The 16,098-nt window shown below is 32.7% G+C and overlaps 2 protein-coding genes and 1 pseudogene across 2 annotated transcripts; 2 read left to right on the forward strand and 1 right to left on the reverse strand.

The window, feature by feature from the left end:
* Positions 1–971, reverse strand: LOC148617404 (uncharacterized). The gene has a single exon (XM_088585117.1). It carries the CDS (start codon positions 969–971, stop codon positions 294–296), a length of 678 nt encoding a protein of 225 aa, XP_088441243.1. The 3' UTR covers positions 1–293.
* A 4,790-nt stretch (positions 972–5,761) lies between these two features.
* LOC148617405 (uncharacterized) lies at positions 5,762–6,826 on the forward strand (annotated as a pseudogene).
* Positions 6,827–9,282: 2,456 nt separating this feature from the next.
* On the forward strand, positions 9,283–10,668 carry LOC148617406 (uncharacterized protein F54H12.2-like). The gene has a single exon (XM_088585118.1). The coding sequence runs from the start codon at positions 9,283–9,285 to the stop codon at positions 10,666–10,668; it is 1,386 nt and encodes a 461-aa protein (XP_088441244.1).
* The last annotated feature ends 5,430 nt before the right edge of the window (positions 10,669–16,098 follow it).

Below are 16,098 nucleotides of genomic sequence, written 5' to 3' on the forward strand. Positions count from 1 at the left end.
TCAGTGAATTTCCATTTTGTTGCATAAATATAATAAAAAAGAAACAAGTAAATTTTGAATATTATACTTTTTAATTTAAGGAAATATAAATAAACAGTTATATATATGAATACATAATGTATATTAATGAATCAGTAGTTTTTGATATACATAAGTCATAAGACATAAGAAAGTAACAATATCAGTTTAAACACATTCATTCAACCAGTCTCTACGATATTAAGCACTAGATCATATATATTAAACATACACAATAATTTTGTTTTCACATAACAATTTAACAGTTCATCAATTTAGTCAAGGTGCAGAAGGTATGAAGCTGCATCACCAAACTGGACAGTTGTGACTTCCTGGTTACGATGTCTGGTTTTGAGTGCTGCTAACCTGTTGTTGATGTCTACATACTTTCTCTTTTGTACTGCTCTTTTACCACCAGCTGCGTATTGAATCATAGTCAAGTTATGGATGGCTTCCTCATGTTTCAGTTGTTTTATGAGTCTGAATATGTTTGGATGTGGATGTTGAACATGTTTCTTAAGTTTACTATGCCATCCTTCTAAGTGATTGGTTGTCCTTGGACCTTCCGTTGTGTAGTGGTTCCATAAGTGTCTGTTCTGCTCTACCCAGTATGTTGTTACATAGTCACTGAAGGGAACGTAGTTGGCGTTTGTTTCAACATCATCTATATCAGTAAGGGTATTAAACCATACGTCTTCGACCTCAGCAGTGGGTATGACTGGTAACACAGCTGCACGACGAACTAATTGGTGGATGTTGTTGTCTTCTTTGTAAGGCACTTGTAGACCTGTTTCCTGAGCTTTTCGCCATATGCTTTGAGTATAGTGAAAAAAACAGCCCTTTGCGTTGATGCCAGGAAAGATGGAGTATGCTGCGTTGCGTATGGCGACCTCATAGTCCAGAAAGATAGTAGTAGCAATGTTCATAGATAGTGGGAACTGGAGTGAACTCATCTATGCAACGTTTTTTCATGCTCTGCAGGACTACATCTACCTTCAACTGCACGTTATCAGACTCATGGTTGTGATTTGCTGATACTTTGGTTGGTATATTGTTTAATGTATTAATTGTAGCAGGACAATTTGCAGTAGAACATTTCCAGTAAGTCCTTTCACCCCTTCTGTGTTTTGCTTGAAACTTAAAGCCATTGTGTACTAGGTTTTGGTTGCCAAGTCTGTTTGTAACGAACTTCACTTGTAGTATTGCATTAGCCATTTTAACTATTTAATGACAAAAACTGGGAATGGACAACAATATATAGCCAAACATTGGCTTGGAGTTCATGAAGCTTGGGGTTCTCAGCTGAGTACATATCAGTCAAATCAGTACATCAGCTTGCAATGAAACATTTAATATTTCTCAGCTTTGCCAGTTCATAATTATTTAATCAATTAGAAAGCTGTAATTTAATTACATCAAAATGTCTAGATTCTGGTCTAGTTTTTTTTTCAGTTTCTGATAATATTTATATTTTGTTAAATATCATATCACATATTATAATAAAATCTTAAATTTATGTTCCATTTGTTTAAATCTCATTCTCTTTCATACTTATGTAAAAATATAAAATATGCACAAAAATTGCAAAATAAAGGTAAACACAGGTAAACAGAAGGTGTCATTTATGTAGGGCTTAATTACTATAAAAACAAATCAAAACATCAAAGAAATTTGTATGTGGGAATAGGAGGAATAATGTTTTTTAAAAAGTGGGAATAGGTGGAAGACACCATATAAACATCTATTGAAATTTTTTTGTTGGCATTTAAGGAATAGGTAACATACAAAATGTTGGCATTCGAGGAAGACACCACATTGATGATTTATAACTCCTTCTAATTTAAATTTGCAATTCTAATTTTTGCAAATCCCCAAATCGCCATTTTTAGAGTTAACATACTATATTATACACCAAACTGCGGAATTAAATTGGAAAAACAAATATAATAATTTCATTGTGAAGATAGTAAACATATACTTTATATTTTGATAATGAAAAAAAAAAAAAATGGAAAATTTATTCCAATAGGAAAACTTGGTTTCTAATTGGAAACTTTCTTCCCATTGGAGAAAATAAATCCAGTTGGAAAATTAATCTTTCCATTGCAAAAAATATTCCAAATTGGAATATTGATTTCCAATTGGAACATTTTTATTCCAATGGGAATTATTGATCAATTATTTGCTCCAGTTGGAAGAAAATTCTCCACTAAGAATTTTCTTTTCCAAATGGAAGTTTTAATGGTAAAATTGTACAAGGCAAATCAAATCAAATTAAAAAACAAAAACTTGAATTTTCGAAATTAGACATCAAATGTGATACCAACAATTCGCAAAAGTGGCTTAAGGCATGTTTGAGTCATTTGTCCTATGTCAACCAAAACCCCTTTGTAATGAATATAAATCCAGGGGTCCTGAATTCCAAGTGATTAAATATAAAAGTAAAAAGGGAGCTTTAAACGTTTCACAAAATTTCTCCAATATAACTGAAAACCCAGCCTTTTACCGACATGTCAATGACAAAGGTACAAAAACTGTATACAATGACACCCTCAGCTTCTGTTGTTTCTTTCTAAGTTAAACTGTGCTTATTGGTAATCATTATGAAACCTATTAATATGCATCAATGCAATCAGATGGTTAAAATCTTAAATACCAGTATAAGATATTTATGTATATTTTTTATGATTTCGACAGTAAAAAAGAAATTACTATATTAACTTTAGATGGAAGAGTTATTAAACAGTACTTCTACTGAATACATGCAGGGTTCGCGCTGGGCTTCGCCAATGTCGCAATTTGCGATTTTTTATATTATAACAAGTTGGCGATTTTCTTGGCGCCTTGGTTATGTATATTAAAATTGACAGGAAGTTTATCAGCAACGAATATTCTCTCTAATTAAACAATTGTGTCAACACCAGGTCAGACTTAATTGACCATGACCAGTTAACGACTGAAGGCAATTAAAGGTAATTAGACCAGGCGACCGTGACTGACAATATTCTCATGGGAGGTGTCAAACAAATGTAATTATTACCTAATTATAAGGTTTTATCTTGTTTATTAAATATACGCATATTTTTCTCTATTTTCAAAATTTATTCAGGACAGGGCGATCTATTGCACTGTCGATGTACTATTGCACGGTGCAATAGTCTCCTTGAGGAGTCTATTGCACTGACCCCATAATGACCTTTATCTAAGCCTTTTGATTGGTTGAACTTTTTTCAAGCGCTTCATTGAATTGGAATTTACACACACAAAACTCGTGTGTAAAAACGTAGATGTGACTCTCGTCTGCCAATTCGTAAACATGGAGCGGTTTGCCAATGTCGGGGACGAAGAACTCGACAGTATTTTAGAAAACCGGAACTCCAAGAATACTAAAAACGTAATACAAATGACCGTTAACGTATTGAGGGAATGCAGACATAATCAAAATGCTTGGAAAACAACAAAGAAAATGCATTTACAAAAAAATGCAATAGGTCTTCTAAGGATGTCGATTTCCTATTCCTGGTCGAATGGTTGTGGCTTTGACATATTCCCCATTTCCATTCTTTGTTATATCTCATAGACAAATTAGGTAATAAAACAGTTATTAAATGGGTTGGATGCAATAGACCAGAATATTTGTCCTGAGGTACTGAGAATGATCAAGTGTTCTATTGCACTTGATCATTCTCAGTACTTCAGGACAAATATTCTGGTCTATTGCATCCAACCCATTTAATAACTGTATAATATATTATAGAGCCAATCAAAACTCTCATCATCTGGTCAAAGGTAAACACAATTATGGCCATGTGCACGTGACTACATACATGTACAAGCTTCACAGCCCTGTGATACACTCAGAAACAGATTTACCCAGTAACAGAATAAATTAAATCCAATTAACAATGATTATCCAATCAGGGAGTGTCTAAACACTTCAAAATGAAAGAATTCAAAAAAGTAAATGGATAACATTTGTTTACACTTTAACCATGTGACTTTTTGGCGGTAAAATCGGTAAACAAATAGAAAAAGGATTCCCAAAATCTAATTAAGGAAATACGACTCAGATATCAAAATAATTAAACAGGGGACACAATTAATGGTCCATGGTACAAAATGTAGTTTGCTAGAAATTCAATCACTTGAAAAAAGAATAAATTTTGTTAAAAATAAAAAAAATCAAATTATATTGTAAGATAAATTAGACCATAAAGGACAATGGTGAACATGTTATAAAATCAGGGACTATATGAGAATAGTTATATAAAGTCCTTGATAGAAATAAAATACCTGTCTCGGGAGTGATACTTATTATTTTATGCACATGGAAGTGACAGACTAGAGCTAAAAACCTGCTTTATACATGCATCAAGTGTGAATCTTGGTACATGCATGTATGTCATGAATATTGATAAGTTATTTTGATGAATTGACAAAGATAATTCATCAGTAGACTTCATACTATCTAATTTCTTAAAATTTGCGACAAAAAATGGCAGCTGGCGATTTTTCTAGCGACAGAATTTTGGAAGCCAGAGCAGCCCCTGAGTCATGCACATGTATTCCGTAGGAAGTATCTCCCAACTTTCTAGACCATTTCCAACAGGACAACAAAGTTCATTTTAAATGACGATTGCCATATTGAAACTTGTCTGACTTCATTTGTTCATTTGTTTTATCTTATGCATGCAAATATGCATCTTCAAGTATCTTAAATGATATTGTTACATTATTGGACACAGGTTTCCACTTAACTTACAAGAATTATGGTTGTTCTTTTTTTCCTCATAATGAGGGACTGATAAAAGAGATTTCTCAGATGATGTAAAATATATTCTAAAGTATGAGTTTATTTTGCTGGAATCTAATAAAAACATAAGCTGATCAAAACAAAAAGCATATTGCTCTATTATTTATTTATTTTGCATTTGTCCAATTATGCTTATGTCAACATCCAGTGTCCACAATGTTTGTTGTGGTATTGGCAATATATATATATATATATTTGCTATGAACAGTTCATGGAATGATTTTAAAGTTTAATGAATGAAACTAGTGTAACGTATTGTCCTAAACTGTAAACCAGATTTTTCCAATAACTTAATTCGCTTTGAAATAGTTCCCTCTTGTCTGGTCTAGAGAATAAACATTCAACACAAAAACAGGTAGGCTCCTACAAAAGAGAAATCTAAGTACAGAAGTTCTGAGTCAATTAAGAACAAAAAATCTGCATAAGGTTACTACTATAGGGGATTCCGTACCCCCCTTACGGTAGAATATAACTCCCACTAATTATACCATATTACATAACCAAATACCTCAGGGGTATAAAACTTGCATAACTCTTAACCTAAATAAAATTGATGTTCCTTAACCCCCAAGCCTTTGATTATAACCCCCACATTATATAACCAATTGTATAGCTTCATGATCTGACCTAATCATAACCCCTACATTTTCAGACATTAATAATTCTACCTAGGGCTTAATATAAAAACATGATATAGAGGTAATTTAAACATGGGGGTCAAGTGTTTCATTTCATGTGTCAACCGATATAACCCCCTTGTTTATAATAATTTTCAAGATGCGTTTATTTAAAATGAAATAGGTGGCAAATGATCCCCATTTTAATAGTAAATCAACCAAAACTTCAAAATCGTATACCATATCGGTAAAACTATATAAACTGCGATTTGAATCAGATGGTAAATGTATGAAGATGGGTTTTGAAAGAAACATGGAAACATATTGCTGTGGTTGTTTTTCGAAGGAAATATCTCACGACTCCTTTAATTATACGGATGAAGGTGAATATAGAAACGTGTGTGGGAATCACCCATGTAAAGAATCAGCCAAAGAAGAACACGACAGATTATTAAAAGTCTTCGAAGTAGCAGAGAAAGCACGCGATGAACTTGTATCTCTAATGAAAGCAAATCGAATAGCGCATCATTTGGCAAACAGGAGAGTAATTTCTAGAGGTAAGAAAAAACGATGTATTGAAGGTTCAGTCCAACATTTTAAAAGCTCAGAAGCTAATCAAGATGGTAACTGAGTCAAGGAATGCTTCATTGCATCACCTCAGAATGGCTTTTGCGAAGGCAGGACAACAAGAATTATTAAAGTAATAAGTGAAATTAGGAATCAGAATTCTGATGATAACATGGAAGAGGATGAATTACCTATTTCATAAGAAGGACGATGTATGATACAGCTTCAGGGAGATACCTATGTTGTAGCAAAGGACTGCAAAGGTGCACTATATATTAACATTCGAAACTATCAGAATATTGAAGGAAATAAGTACCCTACCAAACAAGGTGTAGCACTAACACTATCAAGATAGTTAGTTTTGAAGAATCAAAAGGATTTCATTGACAATGTTTTAAAATTATGTTTGTCTGGAGAAAAGGTTGACGAAGAGCTGATCCATTTAGGTGGTGGTGTATATGTCACTTTAAATTCAAAGTATCCTACAGTGGATATTAGACATTTTTAGAAACCGGAAGATTCAGATAAACCCGTTGCGACAAGACGTGGCATAGCATTAAATAATATAAAATGGCAAAAACTTTGTGATACCATGACCGTAATGACGGATTTTGTTCCAGAACTCAACAAGGCTGTCATTGGTGAATTTACTCATGACAATGAAGCGGGAATGTTTGGCTTTTCAGAATGTAATCCGTTTCAAACGATGCTTCCAAGTGATGATCATGATGACCACGATATCCCACAGAACCAAGAAAAAGATTTCCGAATTATGAAATCCGTACTGACGTCTGATGGAGGAACTGACTAAAAATTATTGACAATGACAGTGATAAGAATGTATAACTTTACCAAAAACAATTTGAACATAATATAGAATTTGATATTATTTAAATTTCTGTATAAATAAAACTTCCATTAATAAAGAAATATATTTAGTTTAGTGTGTTTGTCTTATTGATGTTTGATTAAGGTGTATTGAGTATAACGACCCTCATTTTAAGAAGGCCCTTTTCCAACAGTCCATCCACTTAAAAACCTGTACGTAAAACACCCCGTTCATAGTGACCTTGGTTTGTCTTTATATACAGATTCGACGGTATATAAATTGGGTTTGCAATATAAAAGCTTTCATTTACAATCAAGGTAGATACATTGGTAACATCATAACACTTATATATTAAAATGACACAGAAACAAAAGGAAGAATACGTAAAAAATATGGACAGATCTTAATCATCCCGGAGCATTTGCAGGACAGGATAAATTAATAAAAGTTATTCGTAATGAGGGCAAATATAACATTAGTAGAGAAGCCTTAAAAACGATTTTAGCCAAGGAAGATACATACAGTGTTAACAAAACCTGCGAGGAAGAACTTTAAAAGAAGTAGGGTCATTGTTTCGGGTTTAAATGCACAATGGGATGGTGATTTAATGTCGATTGAAAATGTGTCAAAACAGAATAATGGAATTGAGTTCGTATTGGTATTAATTGATATCTTTTCCAGATTTTTAATCGTCAGACCTTTAAAAGATAAAAAAGTGAATCAGTAGCAGAGGCTTTGAAATCAGTTTTTACAGAAAGCAATAGAAGGCCAAATACTATCAGATTTGATCAGGGTGGCGAATGCAATGTTCAGAAATACTTAAAGAACGAAAATATTAATTTTTTTTACACATATAATTCTAAAATAAAAAGTAATTATGCGGAGCGCGTCATTAGAAATATTAAAAACAAAGTGTTTTCCTATTTCATGGAAAAGCAAACACACAAATACATTGACATCCTTCAAAAATTAGTTAATAGTTACAACAACACACCTCACAAATCACTGGGAGGTGCAACGCCTGCGTCCGTGACTAAAAGTAACGAAGACGAATCGAGATACATCCAATATCTGGTCAGAGACGCACAAAAAATCTCAAAATCAAAAGAAAAAAGCAAGTTTACAATTTTAAGTTAGGGGATCTTGTCAGAATTTCACAACTAAAAAGAACATTCGAAAAAGGATACCTACAAAGTTGGACATTAGAATATTTCAAAATTCGTAAAAGAATAAAAAGAGACAATCAAGATATTTATAAGTTAGAAGATATGATGGGCGATGAGGTTTAAGGAACATTTTACAGATATGAACTACAAAAAATAGATCAATCAAATACAAAACTGTACAAGATAGAAAAGATTTTAAAAAAAACATACGACGTCAGGGAAAGAACAGGCATTTGTGAAATGGTTAGGTTGGCCATCAAAATTTAATTCTTGGATTTCCAAGAGTTTAGTCAAAGACATGAAATAAACGTTATGTGACTATTAAGTTCATTTAAGGAAAAGATGAGCTTGAGACTTCTTGTTTCTTCAGAGGATGGAAAAAATTTATACACTGATAACAACCCTGATGATTTTAGAGTGAAACTTAATCAAACGATACAGTTAGAAGGATACTGGATGGTTGGTGTTACAGAATTTACTACCACCGAACGTAATGATTCAGGGCAAAAGCCAGAGCTGTTTATTTTTTTCTGATATTTGTCAAGACAGTTTTATTGGTAATAACGAACAGCCCTTATTAAGGAGAATATATTTTGACAGTGAAAATTAGAACAATATAATTTACAATAACCCGTATTATATACCAGTTAGACCAGGCGGAGTACAACAAATACATTTTTATATAAAGGATGATGAAGGACGAGATGCTTCATTTCTCAGACGGAAAGTGACTGTATCACTTCATTTTAAAAACAAATTCCATTTGGTATTTGATATGAATTATGTGACACACCCTATACTTTGGGAAATATTTTATAAAGATATGGCTTCAAATAAATTTAACCCCATACACGTATAGGCGTTTAAAGAAGAGGAAAAGGACGGGACGTGGACTTCATGGTAGATATAGAAATTCCTACAGGATTCCAGTGAATCCTAATGCAATAGATGTCGATACGAATTCTATCGAATCTACGATGATATCACCTGTTGCCGCTGCAGACGAAAGAGCGAATTCAGAAATGAAAGTGGTGAGAAAAAAATAAAAAACCTCACGTCAAAGTTTTAAACAATATAAAAACAAATGGAAAAAAGAAAAAGCTCAAAACGAAAAGAAACAACAAAGGATCAACATCTAAATTATCCAAGAAAATACCAAAAAAAAAACAACAAAGGGTCAATATCTAAATTAACCAAGAAGAAAAAAAGTTTGCAAAGATTACCAGGATAACGTGTGTAACCATTTAAAACGTGAAAAGAAGACGTTAAAGAATGGTTTTTCTTAGTGATGATAATAAAAATATTGGACAGCCGGTGGAATTATCTATTTTTGCATCTCCTCCTAACCAAGTAGATATTGATAAAATTACGTATACAGAGGAACGTCCAATTTCAAATTTAATTAGCGATTCCACGCCTATTGAAATAGTAATCTCGGGAGCAGGCAACGATTACATTGATTTGAGAAAAAGCCGTCTTTACATGAAAATGCAAATTCTAAAAGAGGACGGGAATAACCTAGCACCAAAGGAGAAGACGGGAATAATAAATCTACCTCTACAGAGTATGTTTTCACACATTGACGTTTACATGAACAATAAATTGATATCTGTAAATTCCAACAATTATCCCTGGAAGGCATACTTTAAAGTCATACTCTCATCAGGAAGTGATGAACAAAATTCTCAATTGCAAAGTCAACTACTTAAAAAGGACAGTGCCCCTATGGATTCTTTGAATTTTAATTCAGGTTTTGTTAACAGATATGAATATACTAAAGAGTCAAGGACTATTGAACTCGAAAGCAATTTATTAGAAGATGCTTTGCTTCTGGAAAAATATTTGATTAGTGGCGTAGACATATATATGAAACTCTTCAGATCCGGTGCTCCATTTTGGCTTATGTCTGCAGAGAAGATACCGAAATACAAAGTAAAGATATTAGACGTTTTCTTCAAAACTGCAAGAGTCAAGGTTAACCCTGGTGTTATATTGAATCACGGACGCCAGATAAAAGAATATCCTGTTCAGTATCTAATCAACAGAAGTCATGTGATCCAAAATGTCATTCCACAAGGATCAACGGAATTTTATTGGGATTCCTTATTCCAAAAGCATTACTTTCAAATTGTTGTGTTCGGACTTGTTTCCCATAAAGCAGCTAATGGCGATTATAGCACCAGTCCTTTCAATTTCCAACATTTTAACATGTCTAGTGTTACTTTGAAAGTTAACGGTGTAGAAGTATATGGTTCGACTCTTAACCTGGATTTTAGCAATAACAGAAATTACACTGCAGCTTATGTCAGACTTTTTGAAATCTGTGATAAATGGCAGAAAGTTGTGGGCTTAAACATGACCTTAAATGATTTTGGAAATGGTTATACATTCATTGCATTTTCTCTAGATCCGTCCGACCTACAAGAGGATTTTCTTAATCTGGTGAAACGCGGTAACGCCCGCTTGAAATTGAGATTCAGTGTGCCCACAATGGAGGTTATAAATTGTATATGCTATTACCAGTCACAGGCCATATTGACTTGTGACGAAACTAGAAACATCAACATTGTTGAACATGAAAGGAAGACAATTAGCAAAATTGTTAAAAGATTACGAATGTTTAAGGAAAACATGTACTCACATTATGGACATAAATAGTTTACCAACTGTCGTGAAGAATCATTATCCTCAAGTGTATATTATTAATCCAGGAAAACATTGGATATGTGTGATTTTCTACAGTTCATCCCATGCCGAATATTTCGATAGCCTAGGAAAACCAACTCAAGCTGGCAAATCCATGTTTACTAAGAGACTGGTACAAAATGTAAATGTTATGTTTACAGAACTGCCAGAAAAAAATTTTGTATGCTTATTCCGAATATCAACCATTATTTGACGACATGCAAGACAAACACAATGTGATTTTTCATGAAGATCTTCCCGATAAACAGAAAATTGAAGAATTTACAAGTAATGCAAAACATACGTTGATAATTTTGGACGATTTAATATCTAAAATAGTGAAGTCTGAGGAACTCCTACATTTATTTGCAGTCACAAGTCATCATAGAAAAGCATCCGTGATACTCATTTCACAATCTTTGTATCCACCAGGAAAATATGCAAAAAGAATTTCTTTAAATTGTGCGAATTTTATTTTGTTTCGCAACCCAAGAGAGTTGACGACGTTTGCATCGCAGATTCTTCCTGGCATAACAAAGTATTTCATGGACAGCTATTTAAAAGCCACAAAGGAAAGATACTCGTACATGCTCGTTGACCTTTCACCTCACAGAGAGGACAGACAATATATGCTCAGGATAGGAATTTTCCCAGGTGATACATGTGTAGTGTACAGACCCGTATAAATATGAATGTATTCGCATTAAACCCTTCATTTTGTAAAAAAACAATGTTGATGTTTCTAGTTTCGTCACAAGTCAATATGGCCGGACGGATCTAGAGAAAATGCAATGAATGTATAACCATTTCCAAAATCATTTAAGGTCATGTTTAAGCCCGCAACTTTCTGCCATTTATCACAGATTTCAAAAAGTCTGACATAAGCTGCAGTGTAATTTCTGTTATTGCTAAAATCCAGGTTAAGAGGCGAACCATATACTTCTACACCGTTAACTTTCAAAGTAACACTAGACATGTTAAAATGTTGGAAATTGAAAGGACTGGTGCTATAATCGCCATTAGCTGCTTTATGGGAAACAAGTCCGAAAACAACTTTTGAAGGTAATGCTTTTGGAAATAAGGAATCCCAATAAAATTCTGTTGATCCTTGTGGAATGACATTTTGGATCACATGACTTCTGTTGATTAGATACTTAGCAGGATATTCTTTTATCTGTCGTCCGTGATTCAATATAACACTAAGGTCAACCTTGACTCTTGCAGTTTTGAAGAATACGTCTAATATCTTTACTTTGTATTTCGGTATCTTCTCTGCAGACATCAGCCAAAATGGAGCACCGGATCTGAAGAGTTTCATATATATGTCTACGCCACTAATCAAATATTTTTCCAGAAGCAAAGCATCTTCTAATAAATTGCTTTCGAGTTCAATAGTCCTTGACTCTTTAGTATATTCATATCTGTTAACAAAACTGAATTAAAATTCGAAGAATCCATAGGGGCACTGTCCTTCATAAATAGTTGATTTTGCAATTGAGAATTTTGTTCATCACTTCCTGATGAGAGTATGACTTTAAAGTATGCCTTGTAATTGTTGGAATTTACAGATATCAATTTATTGTTCATGTAAACGTCAATGTGTGAAAACATACTCTGTAGAGGTAGATTTATTATTCCCGTCTTCTCCTTTGGTGCTAGGTTATTCCCGTCCTCTTTTAGAATTTGCATTTTCACGTAAAGACGGCTTTTTCTCAGTTCAATGTAATCGTTGCCTGCTCCCGAGATTACTATTTCAATAGGCGTAGAATCGCTAATTAAATTTGAAATTGGACGTTCCTCTGTATACGTAATTTTATCAATAGCTACTTGGTTAGGAGGAGATGCAAAAATAGATAATTCCATCGGCTGTCCAATTTCTTTATTATCATCACTAAGAAAAGCCATCCTTTAACGTCTTCTTTTTTACGTTTAGGTTACAGACCACCAATTCAACCAATGAGCATTTGGAACGTACGCAAAAATAGTCCTACGCAGAAATTACCCCTGTTCCTCATAGTGCTGTGAAAAAAGTTCTCATCTTATTTAAAAAATTTAAACAGTTTCTGAAAGGAAAAACATTTCTGTACATTTTATAGGTGCATTTTGCTTCTTGTGATGTGAGGCCTAATCTCCATAATGATTTTTAAATATACCCCTATCTTGTGAAAAGACTGGGATTTCCCATGCTATTTATAGACCCTTCACTTCTGGTGACCAGTACTGCACTGCAAGTCTGCTAACCCCACATGCCATTCTGAGGATTGTGAGCTGACATATGTAGAATCATGCTGATATATAGTCCTCTGCAGGTTAAAGTTAAGGTAAAGTCCAGAGAAGCCATTGAATATTGTGAAATTAGCATAGAAGCCTATGGAAAGTGGAATTGGTGGTTTTTAGCCTTAAGTTGAAGCCATGGCAAAATGAAAAGTTTCTTGAAATAGCTTTAAACTACTTGAAGATCTTGTTAACTTTGCCATGAGAGGAATACACTACAAAAATCCTTCAAAATATGCATTTTTTTAAGTTATAGGTCCAAATTATGGAAAATTGGTCTTTTTGGCTGATTTTCATGTCCTATCTTGTAAAAAGTGTAGAAAATTTAGTAAAAATATCAAATATTAAACTTTGAGGGCTATATTTACCTAAATATGGTGGTAATAAGCACTTGAAATCAAGTTTTGTGTAGATTTGAGCAAAAATTAGGTTAGAAATGAGGAAAAACTCACTTTCATTACTGCGGTTAAGGCCATATCAGCATTCCCCTATGGCAACATGGAAAATCCATTACTGAGTACTTTTTTTGCTTTAGGTGCCCTTTACTGGTCATGTTTTAATGTGAAAACACTGTATTTACAAATGTAAAGCCAAATATATCACCTTTTGTGAAAATTTAAAGATTTAGGATTTTTGACATGTGATCAAGAAAAAGGGGGAGGCATGTCAGAAATAAATTTTTAAAAATAGACCAATTTCTCAGAAAATGATTACTTTTAAAACTATTTCTTCATTAATATTGTTAAAAAACAAGTTGTGATTGATATTTTTTATTTGAAAAGTCAGAAAAAGTTCTTTGCAAATATTTAATGCATTTATGTATGGTAGAATATTGTCACTTTTTTGCTCGCACAACTTGGTTACCCTATATTTAAAAATCAAATATTTAAAAAAGTGCTTGTCACATTTCACTGAAACTTTGCAAATGCATTCAGTATGTGTGTAGGAAGAAACCTGTATAGTTATTTATTTTTTCTAAGACAAAAAGTGACCACTTTAGGTTACAGACCACCAATTCAACCAATGAGCATTTGGAACGTACGCAAAAATAGTCCTACGCAGAAATTACCCCTGTTCCTCATAGTGCTGTGAAAAAAGTTCTCATCTTATTTAAAAAATTTAAACAGTTTCTGAAAGGAAAAACATTTCTGTACATTTTATAGGTGCATTTTGCTTCTTGTGATGTGAGGCCTAATCTCCATAATGATTTTTAAATATACCCCTATCTTGTGAAAAGACTGGGATTTCCCATGCTATTTATAGACCCTTCACTTCTGGTGACCAGTACTGCACTGCAAGTCTGCTAACCCCACATGCCATTCTGAGGATTGTGAGCTGACATATGTAGAATCATGCTGATATATAGTCCTCTGCAGGTTAAAGTTAAGGTAAAGTCCAGAGAAGCCATTGAATATTGTGAAATTAGCATAGAAGCCTATGGAAAGTGGAATTGGTGGTTTTTAGCCTTTAAATGGCTCCACACGTTATCCTGGCAATCTTTGCCAACTTTTCTTCTTCTTGGTTAATTAAGATATTGACCCTTTGTTGTTTTTTTTTCGTTATTTTCTTGGATAATTTAGATGTTGATCCTTTGTTGTTTCTTTTCGTTTTGAGCTTCTTCTTTTTCCCATTTGTTTTTTATATTGCTTAAAACTTTAACGTGAGGTTTTTTATTTTTTTCTCACCACTTTCAATTCTGAATTCGCTCTTTCTTCTGCAGCGGCAACAGGTGATATCATCGTAGATTTGATAGAATTCGTATCGACATTTAATTTTTGAAGTACGTCAATGTATTTGTGTGTTTGCTTTTCCATGAAATAGGAAAACACTTTGTTTCTAATATTTCTAATGACGCGCTCCGCATAATTACTTTTTATTTTAGAATTATATGTGTAAAAACAATTAATATTTTCGTTCTTTAAGTATTTCTTAACATTGCCTTTGAATTCGCCATCCTGATCAAATCTGATAGTATTTGGCCTTCTGTTGCTTTCTGTAAAAACTGATTTCAAAGCCTTTGCTACTGATTCACGTTTTTCATCTTCTAAAGGTCTGACGATTAAAAATCTGGAAAAGATATCAATTAATACCAATACGAACTTAGTTCCATTATTCTTTTTTGACACAATTTCCATCGACATTAAATCATCATCCCATTGTGCATTTAAACCCGAAACAATGACCCTACTTCTTTTAAAGTTCTTCCTCGCAGGTTTTTGAACACTGTATGTATCTTCCTTGGCTAAAATCCTTTTTAAAGCTCTTCTACTAATGTTATATTTGCCTCATTACGAATAACTTTTATTAATTTATCCTGTCCTGCAAATACTCCGGGATGATTAGGATCTGTCCATATTTTTTACGTATTCTTCCTTTTGTTTCTGTGTCATTTTAATATATAAGTGTTATGATGTTACCAATGTATCTACCTTGATTGTAAATGAAAGCTTTTATATTGCAAACCCAATTTATATACCGTCGAACCTGTATATAAAGACACACCAAGGTCACTATGAACGGGGTGTTTTACATACATGTTTTTAAGTGGAGGGACTGTTGGAAAAGGGCCTTCTTAAAATGAGGGTCGTTATGCTCCATCGGATCAAATTGATACATTATATAGCAATTCATTATTTTTCATATTAGCTATAATTTATATTTACATGTAGATATTAAAAGTTCAAACTGTAATTAAAAGAAAAATCTTTTTCTAAAAATAGAATTTGTTTTAATTTCATTTAGGAAATCATGTAAGAATCTATTTTAATTTCTTCTATTATTTTTAATAGGAAATTGATTTTTTTATAATAGAAAATGGATTTAAAATATTAAAAACATGGTTTTTAATATTAAAAAGACTGCTGTATTTTTAATATAAGAAAATGTTGAATTTTTAATATTAAAAAATGTATATTTTTTAATATTAGACAATGAATTTCTAATGTAAATAAATTTCAAATAAAAAAAAATCGTCAAAAACTGAATTTTAATGTAATATTTTGAAATTGAAAAAAATAGATTTCTATCGATAAAAAATGAGTTTCTTTTATAAAAAATAAATTATTTACATTAATATTAAAATTATAATATTACAAAATAATTCATGTTTAATATTAAAAGAACGGATCT

This window comes from Perna viridis, chromosome 5, assembly GCF_037379345.1.
Source record: "Perna viridis isolate PV_CMFRI_1.1 ecotype Kerala chromosome 5, ASM3737934v1, whole genome shotgun sequence".
NCBI lineage: Eukaryota > Metazoa > Mollusca > Bivalvia > Mytilida > Mytilidae > Perna > Perna viridis.

Bases quoted from the DNA above. Each gene is read 5' to 3' on its own strand.
- LOC148617404 (XM_088585117.1), bottom strand. From the start codon at position 971: ATGAGTTCACTCCAGTTCCCACTATCTATGAACATTGCTACTACTATC.
- LOC148617406 (XM_088585118.1), top strand. From the start codon at position 9,283: ATGGTTTTTCTTAGTGATGATAATAAAAATATTGGACAGCCGGTGGAA.